This window comes from Takifugu flavidus, chromosome 11, assembly GCF_003711565.1.
Source record: "Takifugu flavidus isolate HTHZ2018 chromosome 11, ASM371156v2, whole genome shotgun sequence".
Lineage (NCBI taxonomy): Eukaryota > Metazoa > Chordata > Actinopteri > Tetraodontiformes > Tetraodontidae > Takifugu > Takifugu flavidus.
This window is the reverse complement of record NC_079530.1, coordinates 5,779,332-5,801,366: the sequence shown is the minus strand read 5'-3', so window position 1 is coordinate 5,801,366 and position 22,035 is coordinate 5,779,332. Positions and strand designations below refer to the sequence as shown.

The window sequence follows — 22,035 nt, the reverse complement described above, 5'->3', positions numbered from 1 at the left end:
GAAACACTAGACCTGCACAGGTGTGTAAGAAAGAAATAAAGAAAGAAGAAAAAGAAAGAAAGAAAGAAAGAAAGAAAGAAAGAAAGAAAGAAAGAAAGAAAGAAAGAAAGAAAGAAAGAAAGAAGAAAGAAAGAAAGAAAGAAAGCTCAGTTGACGGGTTAGCTTTGAAGATTCTCATCATGTTTCATTTATGGCGCCACAATTCTGGATTAAACCTGTTTCATATTTTTTTAATCAGTTTAAACAAAGATCACATTTCATTAATGTTAGGTCAATAATACCAAGACCGTCTCAACATGAATGTCGTTCGGCTGCTGTACTGGAGGGTCACCACAGAGCTGCTCTGGTCCCAGTTTAACAGGCTGGAAGACTAAGGGGGGGGGGATCAGATCACCAGTCTGAGTGTGGAGGAGGACCATGTCTGACCATGATGACCTCAAAAATGATTGTCACGTTATGCCTTTAGCACATCATACATCAGCATCTTCTGCAAGTCATGTTTGCATTTTTAATTAGATTTTACAATCCCACTTAAATGTTACCCACTAGATTCTTCCATATAGCTTTTATTTACATTTTAACAATTGCAATAAAACCTTCTGAGTGGCCACGCTCAGCCATTTGTCCCACTCGAGGATTGTATATAAAGTAAAACAATGACATGAAGTTGAAGAATAAGTTCAGAGGGTCATCATTGTGTTTCTAATATTACATCTCATTACGAGCAGTAGAGCCTCTCAACACTAATGAGAGCGCATTAATGAAACATCGAGGAGAACAACTTCCAGGACAACCATGGTAACCACTTGTGTTAGAACTTTAGATTTAAGGGAGGTGGAACCACTTTTTTTTTAATCAATTACGAATAATCAGAACTCACTATTACATGCATTAATGCACAAACACATGCGTGTGTGTGTAAATACAGCCTGGTCAATGTGATTTATGCGGCTTTTGGAAACCTGATGTAGCTACAAATCAGTGTGATGATGAAATACACACACATCAAATCAAAGCTCAAATGCACACACCAAGAGGAGGGTCAGTCTGGCGCTAGTGCTTACACACACACACACACACACACACATACAAACACACACACATGAAATATCGGTGCAGCCCATGCACCACTGAACCGGCTCCCAAAGGTGCCCACTAAATTTACTGGTCCCCCCGTCACTTCAAAAGACCCCCATAACTTAGAGACCAGACGATTTTATTGTTTCACGGAAGAAAGGACAGTGAGGGAGAAAATACTGTAGCGGGGAAAAATAGAGGCGCTGGGAGGAAATAAAAATGCTCTTTTGTTTCAGACAGCTAAAAGTTCTGTAGGGCACGCACACACGCACACATGCATGTAGGTGAACACATGGGCAGGGCTGACTAGAACTTTTAATAACATTTCTATTTGTCCTGTGTCCGTTGATGTGTTTGTGCTTGTGTGCATGCAGCAATTCTTGGTTTTATTGTTTCAATGAAGACTGAGATCTGATCATTGTTATAACAGTGTAATAAAGATTTTTCTCATCTGTTTCTACATAAAATTAAAGAAACCCTTTTTTACGATTTCCAGGTAAATGTTGAAACATACACACACACGCGCACACACACACACGCGCACACACACACACACACACACACACAAACACACACACACACACATGAAATATCGGTGCAGCCCATGCACCACTGAACCGGCTCCCAAAGGTGCCCACTAAATTTACTGGTCCCCCCGTCACTTCAAAAGACCCCCATAACTTAGAGACCAGACGATTTTATTGTTTCACGGAAGAAAGGACAGTGAGGGAGAAAATACTGTAGCGGGGAAAAATAGAGGCGCTGGGAGGAAATAAAAATGCTCTTTTGTTTCAGACAGCTAAAAGTTCTGTAGGGCACGCACACACACACACACACATGCATGTAGGTGAACACATGGGCAGGGCTGACTCGAACTTTTAATAACATTTCTATTTGTCCTGTGTCCGTTGATGTGTTTGTGCTTGTGTGCATGCAGCAATTCTTGGTTTTATTGTTTCAAAGAAGACTGAGATCTGATCATTGTTATAACAGTGTAATAAGATTTTTCTCATCTGTTTCTACATAAAATTAAAGAAACCCTTTTTTACGATTTCCAGGTAAATGTTGAAACATACACACACACGCGCGCACACACACACACACACACACACACACACACACACACAATTATTTGGGTCAGATGAGCCTTTGTATTTTGCAAACTGAGCTTCCCGGCAGGTGGTCCACCAAATGTTATCTCTGTACCTATGCACACACACACACACATGCACATACACACACATGCATGCAAACCCACACACAACAGTGATATAATTCAATAATAAGCGCTTTATCAGTAAAATGTGTTATTTGAATAACCAGTCTGAAAGACAACAAAGGCAAATTAAGACAAGGGCACGCACAACACACACTCACACGCTCTCACAAACATGTGTGTGAGTGTGTGGATGCATCGCTGCAGCCCACCCTGTCAGAAAGCCCAGATGGGATGAGGGATCGTATTCTTGATTAATAATATGCTGATTTCTCTGTGTGGCAGCCAGACCACACACTCTTTGGTGTTGTACCTTCTCATACACGAACATATAAAATGTTCATTTCTCAAGAAGCGGAGAACTTCCAGATTGCCTCTGGTTACTTTGATGGGTAATTGTGCATATTGCGTGTTGCAGCTTAAAATATTAAACATAAAAACTGTCAACACAACCACAGTATAATAACATGATTTAAATCTACTAAATTAAAACCCAAATCCTTCTGAACTAGCTTCACAGTGATCATGTTGTGAATCAAAGCGCACCTCTTGTGCATTGATTGCTTTCATTTAGTCTTTCCAAAATCATCATCTGTCAGTTATGAAGGTGAAATGTGCCTTTCCCCCTGCAGCCACTACAGACATGAACAATAGCCCAGGCCAGCCTTTCCAGCACTACCCATTAAAATAAATGTGAGTTTTCAGGTCCAGAGGTTCAATAGCAGATTGATTCCATTTTGGTGTTTCTGTGGATTTTAGAAATGCAATATTCTCCGTCCTCCTGATGGACGTCCCCTGAGAGACCCACAATACAACCTGCAATGTCAGGACAAGAGACAAGACAACAGAAGAGACAGCAGAACCAGGCCTCAACACCGTGCAGCACAATGCTGTTCTCTCTGCAACGTACAGCCCAGGTTAAAGTTTCCCCTTCCTCATTTCGACACAGGGATCCTGCCTTCAGGCCACAGACCGTGCCAAAATAGCCGTTATTGTTGCTCTTTTGATTACAGGAAAGTCTCACCTTACTCAACCGCCATAGCAGAGCATATCACATCACCTGCTGGTCTGTAAATACGGACACTAACAAGCGTGTTGGACTGCCTGCGTACCCACAGTCTGTCGGTTTCCCTTCTTGTCATCGTGTCATTTTTAATCCGATAAAACAGCAAAGTAATGGTGTTTTTTGGGTATGAGGTATCTTTGGATTCATTCCTGACTGAAATGCACCGCAGGCATTTCAAAAATCGAATCGATTCCGTAAAATGCAGGTAATTTTCTGAATTATAAGTGTAACAGCATACGTCTCGTGTAATAAAAGAACCCTCAACCTAAATGTTGCCACCACATTTGGAAAGAATAAGTCAAAAGCTGTGAAAAGTTGCGTAATGTTTACTAAATTGGATCTGACTGGCCAATAAAACCCGGCCGTCTGTTCCAGAGGGGGCACTCAGGGGTCAAGGTCCCAGCCCCAGATCCAGACAGACAGCCTTGATTCCGCGTTTTCCGCAAAACACAAGCGGGTGAAATTTATACTCCAGCAGTGTGGACTTCCCCCTGCGGCTCTGTCACTTACAGGACAGGCCTTGGTCTGCAGAGAAACAGGGGATATATCCTGTATCATTTCCTGTTCTTCCAAACGGTGTCGTTGTGACCTTGTTCGTGATATGCCTTCATGCCTCTCACTTCCTCTCCCCGGTGCTGTAATCCACGGTTCCATCTGATGCTCTCTTTATCTGCCGTTTACCTTCTACCTGTTTTCCTCCTTCTTTATCTTCTCCTCTCCACCCGCGGTCACTTTCTGGCAGCAGAGGCGGCTCCTCGTGGGCTGACTTGGGCATATTTGCTCCCCCTTCTCTCCAGGCGACACGCCAAATGCTGCCTCTACACTCATTTTTTGACCACACGGTCAAGAGGGAGTGTTTTCTGTTGCTCTTGGACTGCACTTTCAAAAAGCCTTCACTCTGTCTGTCTGTGCCGCACGTCTGACGAAAACTCCAACCGCTTTTTTCCAACCAGAAGTGCTAGTTCTGGCGTCGTAAGCGGCCCTCTGCCCCCTTCTTCCCCCTCTCCACCCCCCAGACTCTTCACTGCAACACCAAATACTTCATTTTCATGGCAGTTTCAGGGTTGAGAAGGTGGCAGAGAGATAGAGTCAAACACAACAAACTGGACATTTGACAGACAGGGCAGGTGAATGTAAATGGGCATTACATTACCATCGACCTCTGGAGCTCTCATGTATGTTTTCTGGTTTCTTAAAAGCTCTAATCTGACCAAAGTCCAGCTTCCTCTAATTTTTCTCCTGGAGCCGTGGGAATTTATTCAATTACCTAAAATGATCACAGGAGAAAAACGACTGTACAACCTGCTGAGGGGTGCAGAATAGCCTTTCAAAGCTATAAAAATGCCTTAATTAGCTTAACCTTGGATGTTTTAAACCATCAAAGAGCCTCTGAGCAGCTGTTTTTGCTGAGTCCATTAAATTCTGACACTTCCCCTTTTTTGTAAACAAGAGAATGATTTGATATAAAAAATGAGTCCGTGCTCGTAGAGGTGAACGCTGAAGGAAGTATTCATTTACTTTACTTCTTATTTTACCGTACTTTATTTCCAGGTTTTTTCTTTCAGTGTAACACCTTAAATACCCATCAGCTGTCATTGGTGAACACAGGACAGGTAATATTGACCGATTTGTCTGTTTTAGGTTAGTTTTCTGCAGATTTAGCATTTTTTTCCACCGTATGAGGTCAGACATTTGCAGTTAATTGCATATTTTTCATTAAAACTGTTTTCCTTGACATTCCATTTTCAAAGGATTTTTCAAAATGCTTTGTAAGAACAGAACTGCTGAATCAACAAAAGGTTTGCCTACCTTTGCTACATTTGCTCACATGCTCACACACACTCATGCTAAATTCCAGACATGCATACATAAAAAGAGTAATGTGTTAATGAGGGTGTACTCTGGTTCTTTTTTGCTCTCTTTTCCATCCCATTAGGAACTATAAAATTTAACAGGCGTTTAGTTATCAGTGACCCAGAGGAGGAGCCCCTCCTGCTATCAGAAGACTGGAAATTACCCCGAAATTCTGGGCGATGTTGTGATGTTTTGTGCGTGTTTGTGTGTATTTTGCAGGTTTGATCTGCACTTCTAAATATGAATTATCTTGTGGACAGTGAACCGGTCAAGAGCTGTTACCAGGGTTACAGGCAGTAGTAACAGATGTCTGAGTGTGTCTTTAAGGCTGTGATGGTGGGGGCTGAGAAAGGTATCTGGGGTGGGGGGGCAGGCTTATTTATGTCAGCACTACAGTCGTCTCTGAGATTTATTGATGGTAAGGCAATACGGAGAGATCTGCTTCTTCAGAAATGCTCCATAGCTACACACACACACACACACACACACACACACACACACACACACACACACACACACTCTTGCCCTCCCCCTCCCGCGTTCTATAATGCAACATGTCTGTCTTTCACACTCGACCTGACTGTAACTGTAGAGGTTGTACTGCTGCTGTCCTGATGCACATGACTGGCGGTCCTGAAAGAAACCATTAGAAGCCGCAGACGCCCCCAGCGCACGTGACAAACACACAACGTTCACCATTCCCGTGAAATCCTCCAATATTTGACGTGCTCGTAACAATCAAGAACTTTTATCTTTTGCCTTGTTTACATTAAAACAGCCTCATGAGGTCGTCCCATGTGCACGATCCGTTTACAGTGTCCTGTGTGTGTCTGAGTGATCTACTGTACAAACGTTGGTCCAAAGTGTCTCCTCAGATGAGATGAAGCAGAGAGACTTCAAAGTCCTCCTCGATAAAGAGCACCTTTTTATGTGCGGGCCTGCGTTCTGTCCCAGCTGGTGTCATTTCCAGAGAGCAGAAGGTGTATAAAAAAATCATGTTAGGGTTACTATGTACACCACACACCTCCCATATGTGTTTGAGGGGGAAGGGGGAGGGGTGGTCATTAGCTACAATACAGTGGAATCCATTAATCCTCAATAGTTTTGCTGGTTGGTTTTTGTGAGCTTGCTGAGGAATGAACATCCTGAGTTTATTGGCCATTAGAGAGTTCTAAACACATCTGTGTGCATGTGTGCATGTGTGTGTGTGTGTGTGTGTGTGTGTGTGTGGAGAGAGAACCGGTTTGTTTGGCTAAGTGAGGCAATTTTGGTCTTTAAGTATCTCGTGTCACTTCCCCTCAGAAGCAGCCAGAGATACAAGCGCCCCATTCTTAGTAACACACACACACACACACACACACACACACACACACACACACACACACACACACACACACACACAGTACACAGGCCCAACACATGCATCCAGGACCAACTCAATCTAACTCTATACAAAAACAATGTATACAGCATTAACTTTCACTATCATAATACCCAACAGAACCAAAGTCAAACAAGGGGTGATGAAAGATACACTGACTTTTGAGTATTGGATTGTTTTAAAATTAATTACTTGTTGGTTGAAAACAGAATGTGAATGCCTTTGCTTGTCAAACCGGCCTAATTCTTAGAATCTCTTAAGACGGTACCTGATTGGTTCTTCGGGGTGGTCCGCTGATTAACCTGAGCAGCCAGAAAGCGAATGACTTTGATCTGTGATTGGTAAGGTCGCTGCCAGAGGTCAACCAGCATCTGCGGTGAAAACGGAGAAGGCCGACGATGAAGCATTTTGAGGAGCATCATTCCAAAATGAGATGTGACACCTAATTTCAGCAGAAAGACAAACAAAAAGACATGATTGCTGGCTGGAGTTCAGCTTTATTCAGCCCATTACAGTATTTTCTCCACAAAATGACCCAGTTTTGACAATCAGCAATGCACTTTTTAGATTTAAAGTTTGGTAATGGAGACCAAACAATAATTATGATCAGAATGTTATTTTAATCATAAATATTTGAGCCAGAGTTTGCCAAAAAAAAGAAAGAGTTTAGATAAACCTCCAACTATGAAGTTTTTTATTCTTCTAAATACTGTTTCACTCAAGATGGAAAAGCTGCTGTGAGCCTGTCGCAGTGACTTATGCCGCAACGTTGTCCTCTTGGCATTCAACTGGCTGAATTTCCATATGTGCAACGTTAGCAGAGCCTGGTTCCAGAGGAAGATGTGCAACATCAGACCTCCTGCAGTGTTCAGGAAACGCTGAGCTGAGATCCAACATGATAAAATACTCTGCAGCATATGTTGTCTAAGAGAAGATCCTCCCCTTCTGTGTCCACATGTGTGTGTCTGTCGAGATCAGAGTCCTAATCTCCAAAGGTTTTCGCTGAAAATGGTGGATTTTGCTGGTGTTCTTTTTCTTGGGTCTCATCCGTCTGTTTTTACCAGTTTAAACATTATCAGAATGATTAAGTCAATTCGATTATTTCGGTACATTAAAACAAAAGCAGCGTGACCAGAGACACTTCAGGATATTCTCAGTTCAGTGTGTCTTTTAAAGTTTTCAGGTCTGCACAGCTTTAATGGCTTCAGAGCAGAAGTTGTCATACAAAGATAGCACCACAAACGCACACACACACACACACACACACACACGTGCACATGCACACTTGTGAGTCACCAGCTGCGTCGCTGGTGCATGTCAGGTCTTTGGTGCCCTGACCTGAAGGTGTAAATTCTACATTAATGCTTCGTCTATTAACTTGGATGACCTTTGATGCCCCCATTACCGAACACACACACACACACACACACACACACACACACACACACACACACACACACACACCTCACACTCCTAAATCGCACCCCAGTCCTCACAGGGCATGCACACATGCACATATCCAGAGAGTACATGGAATACCCCGCAGCTGCTCTCCACCAACAGCCAGCAACGACCCACCCTACACACACACACACACACACACACACACACACACACACAGTACTACACTCACTGAATTCTGCTGGTCCTCTAACACAGACATGCAGGAAGCAAATGTGTCATTTATTATGGTCTGCTTCCAATCTGTGGTGATGATGAATCTTCCCCCACCCCAACAGCTCCTGAATATTCTAATACAATAGGCCTCTTATGAAATTACTGTGTCATATTGAATGACTGCTTTGATTAGATATTGGGACTGGATTAGCCATCTGCTTGGCTTGTGCGCAGGCAAATGATATGATCAGAGCTAATTGCACCATATCCCTACATGAGGGTTTAGTTTCACAATACAATCTGCTGCATTAGTTCTGAGTTGCTAAAGGGTTTCCTGGTGTGATGGAATTTCCATATTTATCCCTATTTTATAGAATATAATGTGGATTGTTGACAGGAAAATACCGCAAACATATTCTAGAAATGACTGGACATGGTTAAAAACAGACTGTGCAAAAGCCGGCCAACTGCAACCTAATAAAATATCAGATTTTATTTCTTTTGTGGATGATGACGACGACGTTCAGTCTGTCAGAGACACAAGAACCGCTTTGATGGAATATTCAGAGCTTGAGAACAGACATTCAGCCATGAGTCAGTTTTCAGGACAGTCGCCACTGTGGAATGGGCATGTGTAGCAGTTTATCACTGGACTTTCAGCACATGTCCGGGTGGCCCTGCAGTGGCTATTACAGCAATTTAAGAGCAATCGACAGTAATTCCCTCTTTCTGCTTTTATGAAATTTCATCAGCCCCTCTCCTCTCTCAGAAATGACCCTAAAAAGTGATCCAAAGGTCTGTTGCGGCTCATGTTGTGTATCATTATCAGATTGTCTTCAACTTTTTCTTGGTGGTCTGGAGAGCCTCCCAGAGTAAACGGGGCTATAAACGACTGCAGTGATGCCACGGGAACGTCCTTATCTTCCATCTAAACAGGGCTGAACATAACTGGTTTTAGTGCCACGCTGTAAAATGTTCTAGTGGGCCTAAGCTGGCCTACAGAACAAACCCTCAGATCAGGGTTTGGTGCCTAATCCCAGCCCTCACTTTAGCTTAAGAAATCTTTAAAATAACCAGATAAGAATCATGAGTAAATGCTGAGAACACTGTGGAGGAGCGCTAGAACCTCATGAGCTAAGCTGCTGGTCTCTGAACTGTGTTTACTGGCAGTGTCTTTTTCAATCCTGGAAATCTGACTTGCTGCAGCTACTGTATAAAAGTCCAGGGATAAGGTCACGGATGATAGATTGGCTTTAGGAGCAGCGATTCACTTTACATGTGCATTTTCATTCAAGCTACTGAATTATTGGAAATCTGGAAAAAAAATGGCTTTGATTTCCAAGTCAAGGACTCCTGTATTTGTCTTTAAGTTGACGGTGACTTTTTAAAAACGTATTTAACTGAGACAACAGTAGTTTTCTGAATCTAACCACTTCAATCTTGACCCTTCATAATTTTTTCTCCATAGTTACAGTTGCCATCTGCTCAGATTGATGGTAATTCTTTGTTTTCTGAAGCAGCCTGCAGGCATTTAATGTTTTATATCCTGCTGGCAGAATTAGGACATAATTATAAACCCTAATTCCCCTGTATAAAATAAATTAGTGAGTACACAACCAACACATGCTAGTCACTGCTAGCTGCTAATCTACTGCTTTCATCTCGTGGGATGTATTATTTAACATCAAAAGGACCTTACAAATATAGTTGTAAACATTCTTTTTCAAGACTCATGTAGAAATGAAAGCATGCTGCCTATATACAGTTTCAAATGTTTTAAATTCTAAAGTGTGTTAATGAATAAGGAGACAATTCAACTAAAAGACTCCTAAAGTCACTGATAAAACTATCTTGTCAATCACACTTGTGCAACCATAACAGCAGGATCATTTAACATAAAATATGGTGGTTCTCCCCATCGTGCATCACTCTCACTCCTGACTCTATCGGGGAACTATTTACTGCCCAGATGGTCAATGACACCAGGTCAAGACTGCGTTTCAAGTGAAACCACAGAGTGCTGTAAAAGTCCTGCATACAGGAATGGATACAAATTCATGCATTAGCACATTGCTAATTACTGTTGGCCACTTTAATAAATTCTTTCCTGACACAGAAGTGCCAGCTCTGTAAAATAGGAGGGAAGCATATTAAGCTGCTGCTGCTGCTGCTTTTGATATCAGCATTTTAGACACAGTGGCTGGTGCACACTGCACCTACTCTATATAATATTCTGTATTTTATAAATACTAATGTGAATATGGTTGGACTATATTTTTCTGCTTAAATCAATTTAAATAAATTTACAGTGCACTTTTATCCAACATAATTACAAGATTCCAATTTGGCATTTATTTAAAAAGTAAACTAAATGGCAGCATCATATCATCCTGTTCTTTTTGACCACTTTAAAATTAAATGCTGACTTCATTTTACTTACAAGGTTACTTTTTAGTCTTGGGTGCTGGGAGATAGCCAGGATTCTTTCCTTTAACCCCCCCCCCCCCCCCCCCCGTTATTTTTTTGCAATGAGCTCTAAATTGTGTTTTACTGTATTTGACTAATAGGGTTCGTAGAGTTTGTGGAGGAATGTTGCATGTCTGCATTAGCCATGCGCTGATATCCAGCACAACTTGGCGACCTCAAGCGTGATATTGCTTCATAAAAGGGCATTTGTCATTGTGACGCATTGCAAATTCACAGAAATCCTACACCACATGCATTAATTTAAGAGTAAATCATGAAATATAAATATATAATGTAAAGGGGGAGAATGAAGGGGCTTTTTTCAGGTCTAACAACTTGCCAAAGCAAACTCCCAGTAAACCGTAAAACCTGCAGTTTTTATCCTGCGTGAGGAAATAAGTGCATGATGGTTCTTGCACTTTGTCCTGTGCACCATTTGCCAAGTTGTCGGTGATATTCCTCACAGGAGTGAGCTTGCAGCCACTGAAAGTGAGCTTGCCGCATCTGCATAAATCAAGGCATGTGGGAAGCTGGTATACCTGCACGTCTGCACACGGGGAGTTTGATGACAGACAGGTCTGAGGGGACTCCGCCATAAAGTTTAGGAACCGTGAAATATCCGAGAAGTGCTGGAACCCTTTTCGACTCCAAATTACAGTTGAATGTGTGCTCTGCTCTCTTAGTGTTTGAGGGGAAACGCCTTGGCAGCACATAAAGAGCTCAGTGTGAAGCTGAAATGACCGTCCGACTGGTGAAAATAAACACTGATCAAATAGAGTGATTGATCGAATAAATTAATTTCAGCAGCGAGCTGCTCTCTCTCTCTCTCACACACACACACACACACACACACACACACACACTGATCAGCACCACTGAACTGCCTTTTAGAAAACCACTGTCTTTTTACCCTAGCTTTGATTTTGTTCTAAATAGTTCTATCAACTTTGAGTCACTGAAAATCTCATCTTTTATCAACATTAATGATAAACTGTCAACAACAACAACAACAGCTGTTGTTTTATATCTGGTCAGTAAAACAAGAACTACGATCTTTTCATCATCATCATTGGCTGCAGGCTGAGAGGTTGTGACCTGTCAGAGACACGGAACTAAAGGAAAGATAGCTGAATCAGCACGCCCACAGCCTCACCTAAACACACCTCTGCTGAAAAGGCCTCAGTGGTAACAAGATAGAAGTAAACAGCCAATTACTGAAGCCCGCCCCCACCCTTATTCCCCCTTTAAACTGTACAGACACAGAGTTATGGCTTTAATAGTTTCTCTCTGCCCAGCATTTGGATGTCTGTCCAAAAGAATGTTACTCATCAACCCCTTGTTGTGCTGGTCTTACAGAATTAAAACCACGTCCCTCTTAAATGTATATTTTTTGCAACGCACACCAAAAAACATCTTGCAATAATCAGCTCAATTAGAGCAGGTCGTGGTGGAAAGCAGCCGAGGTGAGCAGAGGGAGGTTGTGAAAATAGGGGGGCCGACTATCAGGGGAAACATGATCTCCATTCATCAGTGGCCGTAATAATTACCGTTACAGAGCCGGAGCCCTCTGATCAAACTGATCTCTGGAAACAAGTGGTTTACAAACACTGTCAGGGGCCAGATCTGGGACCTTGATTTGCCCCGTCGCTGCCATGGCTGCACCCAGCAGCTCGGGACACAAACTCTGCACAACAGTTTTCAAACTGGCTCCCAGCTGCAGTAAAAGCTACAATGCGTTCCAGTTCTATTTACTTCTGCAGCTTAATGTAAACTCCACTCTCTTCTATGATGTTTTTTTTAAATTGAGCATAAATTAACATAACCACCTCACACGTCACCAGGATTTTTGTAACCGCCAAAGCAAAATTACTATTATAATATTTTAAATGTATAAAATGTGATGCCTTATTTAATCCAAATATCTAGTTTTGTGTGAATTGTAGAGCACATGGATGCAACATCTTCCTTATTTTTTCCTCACTTTCCCTGTCAGGAGGGATCAGGCCCCTGCCGAGTAGCATCAGTCATCTTGATGCTGTAATTCTCTCTGAAGTGCTTCAGGCCAACCACGACTTCAATTTATTAAACAGGGGAACACGGAAACGGAGATCAGGCTGCTCTCACCGGACTCATCCTCCAGGGCAATAAACTTCATAATTACATTCATAATTACTTTCAAATATACACATTTTTAACAAAAGAACTGAGCCAACCATGAATCTATGTATTTGAGCTTATTATTATTTATATTGTTGCTGAATGGAAGAGATGTTGCCGATTGGTGCAACTTAAAAATAAATAACGGCGAATTAAAGTGGTTGTTTTGAATTGTGAATAAGGTGGATTTAATATATTTAATAAATAATTCAAGAGACAATAATAATGGAGTATTATATAGTTTAAAAAATGAGATACAGATTTTTTTCATATATATTCTGCGGCATACCTGCAGTGTTAGATGTTATTTCCCTTATTTCCTGATCGTGTGTGTGTGCGTGTGCGTGTGTGATGTGATACTGAACATGTAACTGGTCTATCCTTGCTCTAATGAAATGCTCCCATGGTGCTGCTGAGGCGATAGAAATCCGACGGTTGGTCAATTTTAGATCAGGGGGTCGATAACAGACAGACAGACAGACAGACAGACAGACAGACAGACAGACAGGAGAGGAGGTCACCGCAAACAACCACGTGACAGAGTTTCTGTTGCGCATCATCCTGCCTGATGACGGCCACGCCACCATGATTTTAACAAGGCTTGGTATTTAAATACGGGTTGTCAAACCAGGATTTCTAAATCTCCGCGTTCTTGGCAGAAAACTTCAGAGGAAATGAAGGCTTCCCCTCACCGGTGTCGCGGCTCTGCTGCTCTGCCCCCGATGCTGCTCCGCCGTCTCTCCTCCTCTGCGCACCTGAGCGCTCGTCGCCCGCTCCCCCCGGCCGCCCTCTCCGGGAGCCTCCCTGCTGCTGCCGGAACCCTCGGTGATCCTGTTGTTAAAGCTCTGAATCAAGTGTCATGGTGGGAATAAACTGTCACGATCTAAAAGAGAATAACAGCAACATTTATCACGTGGGATCATTTGATCCTTTTATTTATTTTTTATTATTAGACAGCATATATTTGTAGGATGAACATGATTTTATTTTAAAAAATTAAAAAAAAAATCTTAATTTTTTACTTTCCTTTGTGATCTCATTCTTCATTATAAGTAAAAACAAACAAAAAACACCCATAACCTTACATTTATTTGTGCAGAATAAACCTGTAGAAATTAATTTGTACCATCTTTAAAAGACAATCAGAAACATAAATTAGCAATAGACTACATTTCAGATTAATTTATTATTATTTTGGTGCTACTCACATGCCTTTAAACACCGCCGATCGAAACGGGCTGTTTTTGCAAACTTTTCATTACACCAGGCTTTTGTCAACACTTGACAGTTATTACACATGTATAGAGTGATGAAATGACTGTCTTTAAAGTTCCCAAAGTCGTGGAAATCTGGATTGATTTGTGAGCGCCGCCGGAGGCGTGAAGGCAGACTTGGACTTGAGTAGCCTGCGTGCGCTCTGGCGCCATCCGTCCTCCAGCTGCAGGACCAGCGCGGCTCTCCTGCTCCGCGCTCCCCCCAGCTCGGCTCTCTTTGGCTACCAGAAATGTCTGTCAAAGTGAGGCGAAAGGAAAAAATGCTGTGGAGGAAAAATCTGAGCGATTCTTGCGTCGGAAGGCGGGCTGGTCACGAAGGGAACAATCACGTTGCCTTTGCCAGGGAGCCACCTCAAAGCGTATCAGGTTACTTTGAGTGACATCGTAACCATGGTAAATAATTTGACTAAGGCTATTGTCTTATCCTCACCATCCCCGGGTCAGATAACCGACCAATCAGAGTTCATATAATCGTCTGTCTTGCCAGCTTAGAATAATATTATTAAAACGAGCCAGCAAGCCCGGTCTCTTGGAGAAGGTTATGTTGAAACGGCGTAGAAAAGTTGGAGGAGGACGGTGGAAGGAGCAACTTTCTCTCTTTCTAATCAACTTTGGGAGGATTTGCTGCCTGTGGGGTCTCGCATGGCTCAATGGACTTGAGTTTAGCCCACAAAACACAGCTGGATGTTACCTCATTTTGGGTCGTTTCGAGTTTTAAAATATTAATTTGGGAACTTTTGTCGCTTATGGCTTAACGCGATTTTTTTTTAAATGCGAGACTGAGCGGACAGACTTGGAAGTCAGGCACAATATAATCTGTGCGGATTTACGTTGTCGCCATGTCCATGCTTCCGACGTTTGGGTTCACCCAGGAACAAGTGGCGTGCGTCTGCGAAGTCCTCCAACAAGGGGGGAATATCGAGCGGCTGGGGCGCTTTCTGTGGTCCCTGCCGGCGTGCGAGCACCTTCACAAGAATGAGAGCGTCCTCAAAGCGAAAGCTGTGGTCGCCTTCCACCGAGGGAACTTCCGAGAGCTCTACAAGATCCTGGAGAGTCACCAATTCTCTCCACACAACCACCCCAAGCTGCAGCAGCTGTGGCTGAAAGCGCACTACATCGAGGCGGAGAAGCTGCGGGGCCGCCCGCTCGGCGCCGTGGGGAAGTACCGCGTCCGGAGAAAGTTCCCCCTGCCCCGTTCCATCTGGGACGGAGAGGAGACCAGCTACTGCTTTAAGGAGAAGAGCAGGAGCATTCTCCGGGAGTGGTACACTCACAATCCCTACCCGTCCCCGCGGGAGAAGAGGGAGCTGGCCGAGGCCACGGGACTCACCACCACACAGGTCAGCAACTGGTTCAAAAACCGGCGACAACGAGACCGAGCGGCGGAGGCCAAGGAAAGGTAAGCTTACAAAAGACCCGAGTTATGATTAATTATTATAATATTACATAAAACTAGCAAATTAGAATGTCTCTGTTATGGTTAGGGCGTATTATTCGCCGATCTACATTTGTCAGTTCCCAAAATGAAACAGGAGTATTTTTTAACAAGCTACCACACTTCTATATTCTGCTGTGTTGTGTTGTAGACTTTTAGAGTATTATATTTAAAATCAGACAACTGTCACGTCCCTCATTGCTGCAGCATTATTATATTATGGTTTGATGAGGCCGTGCGTAAAAGATCAATGTTATATCAAATTAAAATCTTCTTTAATGCAATACATATGCTGGCTATGATCTTATCGTGAATCACATTTAATATGACATTTAAAAATATTTCCACAATAAAATAAAATTTGAATCAACCCCCCAAAACGCCAGTGCGTAAACACAGTTGCTAAATGAAAAATAGAATTGAAGCTCTTTTGCACCAATGACGCGGCGAGCAAATTTGACCTTTCTCGAATCTGTTATTTTGTTTAAACTACTTTGAAATTTTAAAATCTATAAGCTGTCACGCTTGCAGAGAGGTTGAGAGACATTTTTGAGTCAGGTGTTCGCTGTGGTTGGTGTCTTCTTTCACCCTCTGGTCACTAATTAGGGCTGAAATCTGCACCTAAATCATGTCGCTGCACTGATAGAAGCGTTTTACTCATTAGAGGAAAATGTAAAATGAGTCAAATAAGGAAAACTAAACCCGTCCTTTAGTCACACATTTTATTTCCTTTCAAACTTTGAGATAAATGCGGTTCGTGTCTCTCGGCGTTCTACCTTCAAACTGACTGGTGCGCATTAATTTGATTAATAATTAGTGAATTCTTCATTTTAGCATTCAGACATAAAATATTATTTTCTCTAATGTCAGTAAGACGTCGTTGTTTTAGTTAAAGTTACATTAAGTGTGTGTGTGTGTGTGTGTGTGTGTGTGTGTGTTGTGTGTGTGTGAGAGAGAGAGAGAGTGAGAGAGAGAGAGAGAGAGAGAGTTCTTCTTTACAAATGATTATTTATATTGTTTCCACAAATGTAAAATCTTTTTTTAAATCCACACCTTCTGTCAGACTGACTTTGTGGCCATTTCCCCCCCTAATTTTTTCCTGTTTTGTATTTGCAGAGAAAACAACGAAAACAGCAACAGCCACAACCCCCTGACTTCCTCCATGAACGGGAGTAAATCTCTCCTGGGGAGCTCAGACGACGACAAAACACCCTCGGGGACTCCGGATCACACGTCCCCGAGCCCGGCTCTGCTCCTCGGCTCTAATGCTGGTTTACAGTCCCTCCACGGCCTCGCCCCCCCTCCGGGGCCAAGCGCCATCCCCGTCCCAGGCGGTGCAGAGTCTGTGCACCTTCACCACTCTTTGCACCACGACACCATATTGAACCCTATGTCTTCGAATCTAGTGGACCTTGGCTCTTAAAAACCTGCCCAGGAGGAAAAAAGAGGACAGTTTTAAGGTCATTTGCGCGAGTGTGAGACTGTAGCTTCGAGCCGACGTGGAAAAGTGGAGAGACTCGACCCCGCAGCCACCGTCATGAATCACTTTGGCCTCCAACTCAACCTGTAACTCAACAAGTGGGACAGAAGCTGCCAGTTTCCTCAGATTAAACTGCTGCTTGTTTCTGGGATTATCTCGACACCAGTGTCAGGCAGTGCACTTAAAAAGGAGGCAGCGAGCTAGTGTGTGACTGTGTGCGTGCGTGCGTGTGTGCGTGCGTGTGTGCGTGTGGGTGTACGTGTGTTTGCGTGCGACAGCTGCGTTAAACACAGTTCTGGAGAATGTCCGCAGTCAGGAGCTTCTTCAGCTCGTTTTTATTAAAACACAGAATGTAATAAGGTTATAAAAATGAGAACATTAACATTATAATGTCTTAATTATTGTACTATTATTTCCGGGGTTAAGTAGCTAATATGATATAAAATACAAAAGCCTTTTCCCCCAGAACGAGCCATAAGCTTTTATTTTATTTTTCTTTCTGTTTTGAGGGGTTGTTGAAACGATGGGAAGCGTCTGTCTTTTGCGAGCCGTGACATGTTGAAATATCTTAATCACTTCGTATTATTAATAATATTTGCATTTTTATTCGGGAATAGACTGCATGTAAACATTGCGACAGAATGATAAAGCGAGTCACCTATAGTTTCTTATACCCTTTACAATAAAAGAAACAGAAATGCCAGAATTCCTGGAAATTGGGCTTTTCTTTGATTCTGAGTGATTCTCGGCACTTCCCTCTCGTTGGAACGTTTTATTTAACGGATTTAAATAAAGGAAGAAATTCCAACATGAGAACAAAAACAGAAATCAAATCGTAGACGAAAGACAACTTTGAAATGTTCACGCAGGTTATTTGATATTCAAAATAAGATGGTATTAGTATAATAGAGATTTAAGGATTATGCGGGTGTAAAAAATGTCATATTCTTTTCCACAATCGTTTGAATCTGTAAAAGACACACAAACATAAGACGCAGTTAGTTAAATAATTTAATACTAACAATCGAAAATAAAACAAATCAAGAGATGTAGCTTTAACTCCAGATGAATAGTAGAGCTTCAGAAACTTAGAGGGAACTAATCAAATGCGCGCGAATTACTGTTATTACGGTAATGACAGCGGCTCCAGGCTAGAGATGAACAATTTTGATATCCACAATAATATGATGTTCCTGCAGAGCGGCTCGTCCCTCCGCTCAGGTTTAAGGGGTCCAAAACAACAAAGTGGAAACCCGCGTTGAAAGAAAACACTTTATATGAAGAGCCTGTGCCCCCCCATCCACCCCCCTCACCCAGCTCACCCGGGCAGCTGTCATGAGATTAACGCCAAATTTATTACCGTCATTTTTAAATTTTTGGCTGGAACTGTAATGTGACAGCGGCACAAAACAGTCAAAGTGGCCTGTTTTTATCTGTTCAGTTAATGTCTGTAGGCGGTCGAGAACAAATACACTGATTCGAACCCACAGTCGCAACAATTTCAGCCCGGCTAGAAATTACTTCGTCACCTAATGGGGAGTTTTACGCGCCGAGGATGCGTTAAAAAAAATTGGGGACATTTTGGCGCCGTCCTAAATGAGGGAGGCTTAAGTGTGAAGTGTGTGTAAATCGGAAGGGTCATCAGCACCTCGTTGGCCTGATCTGATGGCGCGGGAAGGTCCGCGACACGTGTGGCGCTCTGCTGTTAACGAGGACCTGCGCGCATCTGGATCCACTCAAAACAAGAACCAGCAGACACAACACGGAATAGTTTCCCACCAAACCGTCTCCTTCACTCCACCGGGCGTGGTGGTTTGCAGCCTCCGCGCTCAGGTTTGAAACGTGAACCATGAGCGCGCCGGTAGAGCCAGTGACACGATTTATGGACACAAAGGAAAAACGTTAGTTGTTCTGATTACCCACAAAGGCTAAGTGGCAATAAGGAATCAGGAAAAACTGCCAGACAGGCGGGACCTAGCCTTGGTTTCTCACACTAAAGGTCTTTTAGGTCGATGTAAAGCACAAAAGTCTCGTAATGCCTCAGGAGGAAACTCATGAAGTCATCCAGGAGACAGTGTTGATCTGACACCTTTGGAAAATCCATCCTGCATTTATGGGAATTTAATCAACTGGTGCGTAAAGGATGCTCTTAATGTTTCACCCCATGTTAAGCTAAATTAATACATTTTAACATTTGCTGTAAGTGTTTGATAAAAATCATTTTGTCTGTTTTTGACAAGACCCAAGACAAGACCTTGTAATCTGATTTGTTTAAACTGTCATTAATATTTGCTGCGATTTTAGATGAAAATCCCAGTTTGCACTTGGTTAATAATAGGCCTAACAATTATTTAAATGTTGAAATTATTATTTCTAAAATGAGCTGAGCTGGGAACATAAAAAATTAAGAAATAAAATATACTTGAGGACATCCGAAACAGCCCTATAAAGGTGTTGGGACATGGAATTGTCAGATATCCTTGTTACTTTGTGACACCTTAGTGGCCCCAGTGGAGAAATTCACTTTTTAGGACCTCCTTCTGGGAGGTCAGAGGTCACACTTTTATAGCTACAGCCTCCGAAGTGAGAAGGATTCTCAAAGCTCTGGATGGTTCTGTCCTGTTTAAACACAGCAGTTTTAAAATGACCCAAATCATTTTACAGGTGAAAACTGAAGCAGGTGACGTGATGATGATGATGATGATGATGATGATGATGATGATGATGATGATGATGATGATGATGATGATGATGATGTTGTCGGGGGAGGGGACGCTGTTGAGCATATGTGATGATTATTGTCACTTGCTGCTTTGAGAAGTTTGAGCTGAGAGCTCGGCTGCAGATACGCAGCATAACTGAAACAGTCAGAGCTAAAAATCAAGTGTTGGAAATGACTTTTAGCCTTTCAGCTTCCTCACACAGAAACAAACAAATGCGTGTGCCACTTCGTAAAAATGCTGAATCCTCGTCATTGTTTGGACTGGGATGTCTAATAAAGAATACTGATGACAGAAAAGGAGAAGCTGTGGGATTAATGTTTTGCTTCAACACATTAAAAACATGGACAGGTGGGTCTCCTACCTTAGATTGGTTTGGTAAGAACCGTCCTCTAACATGTGTATAAAATGTCGACAGTCTTATAAAAGTAATTTTAGCCGGTTTGGCTTTGCTTGTGGCTATGAAACGGATCCACAATGTAGCCTCAGGTGGATGAAGCCTGCTGAGCTGAGGGATTGTGATCATTGATTCAAATATAAACGAAAATGGCTCGCAGGAAGCCCTCTTTGGCTCATCCCGACCCACTGAAGAGAGCGAGAGAGAGTTTCCAGGCAGAGATGAAGCCATGAAATATGCGTGTCCAGGCCAAGCTCGGCGAGGAACACCCAGAGAGACATACGGATGAAATCAAACTTTTTCATTAGGCTGATTATGTACAACGAGGTCTGCTTATTGTTACTTCAGCCTGAATCAGCTTCCTGTTAGAAAACTAGCTTTAATGAAGCCAACCTGGGAGTAACATGTAAATATCAATAATAAAAGTTGCTCTAACAGGGTCAATACCATACTGTTACAGCAGCAGCAGCCTCAGTGCACAAAATAGTCTCATTTAATTTATTAATCTAACTCTTTGTAAACCAGTTCATTAGTCATTATGCTTTTTATTCATTATAATATAGATCATTCTGGAGCAAAAAGCACCAACTGGGAATGGATACTTGTCATATTTTCCCAATAATTTTACTTAAAATTTTGATTGTTGTTGGCGTTTACAATAATTTTGCTACACTTGGAGGTCATACACAGTGACTGCGACCACAAATGAGCTTTTCATCCATCACTTTGTGTATCAGGTGTGTCCCATAAAATGGGATAAAGCAGCGGGGAGTTTAGGCTGTGAGGAGGAGGAGGAGGAGGAGTGGGTGCACGGAGGGCATATGGGTGTAGAGTTACAGTCACCAAAGAGAGAAAAAGAGGGATGACCAGGGGAAAATGGGCATTAATCCGTTCCCTGTGTACTTTATGTGTACTCTTACAAAACACACAGTGTCATAAAAGCATAAGTCCGCTGTGGGCTCCCTTTGCTGGGGTCAAAGGTCACCAGGCAGACTACGCTTACACCTTCTACATCTAAGACCTGACACATTCAGGGACACGAAAGCTACATGATAACATCTTGCGTTTAAACATTAAATATGAATCAGTGACAGAGCCGCCTCGTGCTGCTTTTTTCTCCTCTGAGCGTCCACCAGAAGTTTCAGTTGTACCTCATATTCAGTCACTCTAAAGGCAGAGCATGCGTTTACTGTTTGAGTGTTTGTGGACATGCAGATACGTGTGTGAGTGTGTGTGTGTGCATGCGTGTGTTGCATGCATTCATTCGGGGTCAAGAAAAGCTCACCTGGGCTTCTACTGTAAATTCCTGCTTGGCAGGCAGACACAGCCCATTCTGATCGCATTAGGTTCACTCCGATGGCTTTTCCAGCTATTGTCACCTGACACCGCTCCATTAAATCTGTCCAGCGTGAAGATTAACTGCACCAGTCCTCCTGCTTTCACTTGGTGTTCTCGCTGAGCACTGAGGGGCAGGTTAAATCATGCAGACGGCTTTCAGAGTTTACTGTACTTTAGCTTCTCTGGCCTTTAGCTTGATGTCAGATCAGCAAACGTTACAACATATTTTTGAGGTGCAATTGAATGCATCTTTTCCTGAAACTTTCTTCAAATGAGTCTCATCTAAAAAAATAAAAATGAAACACACAACTGTCTGACAGATGTTGGGAAACAACAGCAGATCCAGAACAAAACCACAACAGCACCCTGAGAACAAGTTGAGAACTTTATTGTCATGACAACATATGACAAATTGTCAACAATTGTAAACAACAATGAGACAAAAATAATCTTACACTTGGTTCTTTTAATTATTGTGCTTTAGTGCAGTTGAAGTCACGTGTCAGATCAATGATGGATTCAGAACTTCATAATGAGAAGATAAATCAAAGGATCAA

At 42.5% G+C, this 22,035-nt stretch overlaps 1 protein-coding gene and 1 long non-coding RNA gene across 4 annotated transcripts in view; one reads left to right on the top strand and one right to left on the bottom strand.

The window, feature by feature from the left end:
* The window catches only part of LOC130534139 (uncharacterized), a 43,005-nt gene extending 28,644 nt beyond the window's left edge, over positions 1-14,361 (bottom strand). For all 3 annotated transcript variants that reach the window (XR_008952812.1, XR_008952814.1, XR_008952813.1), the window contains exons 1-3: positions 14,043-14,361; positions 13,527-13,717; positions 6,863-7,036 (exon numbers count right to left, since the gene is read on the bottom strand). This is a non-coding gene — a long non-coding RNA (uncharacterized LOC130534139). The remainder of the gene's footprint in view (positions 1-6,862; positions 7,037-13,526; positions 13,718-14,042) is intronic.
* Positions 14,362-14,516: 155 nt separating this feature from the next.
* On the top strand, positions 14,517-17,729 carry six2a (SIX homeobox 2a). Its single transcript, XM_057048051.1, has 2 exons — positions 14,517-15,507; positions 16,660-17,729. Exons 1-2 carry the CDS (start codon positions 14,948-14,950, stop codon positions 16,964-16,966), a joined length of 867 nt encoding a protein of 288 aa, XP_056904031.1. The 5' UTR covers positions 14,517-14,947; the 3' UTR covers positions 16,967-17,729.
* The last annotated feature ends 4,306 nt before the right edge of the window (positions 17,730-22,035 follow it).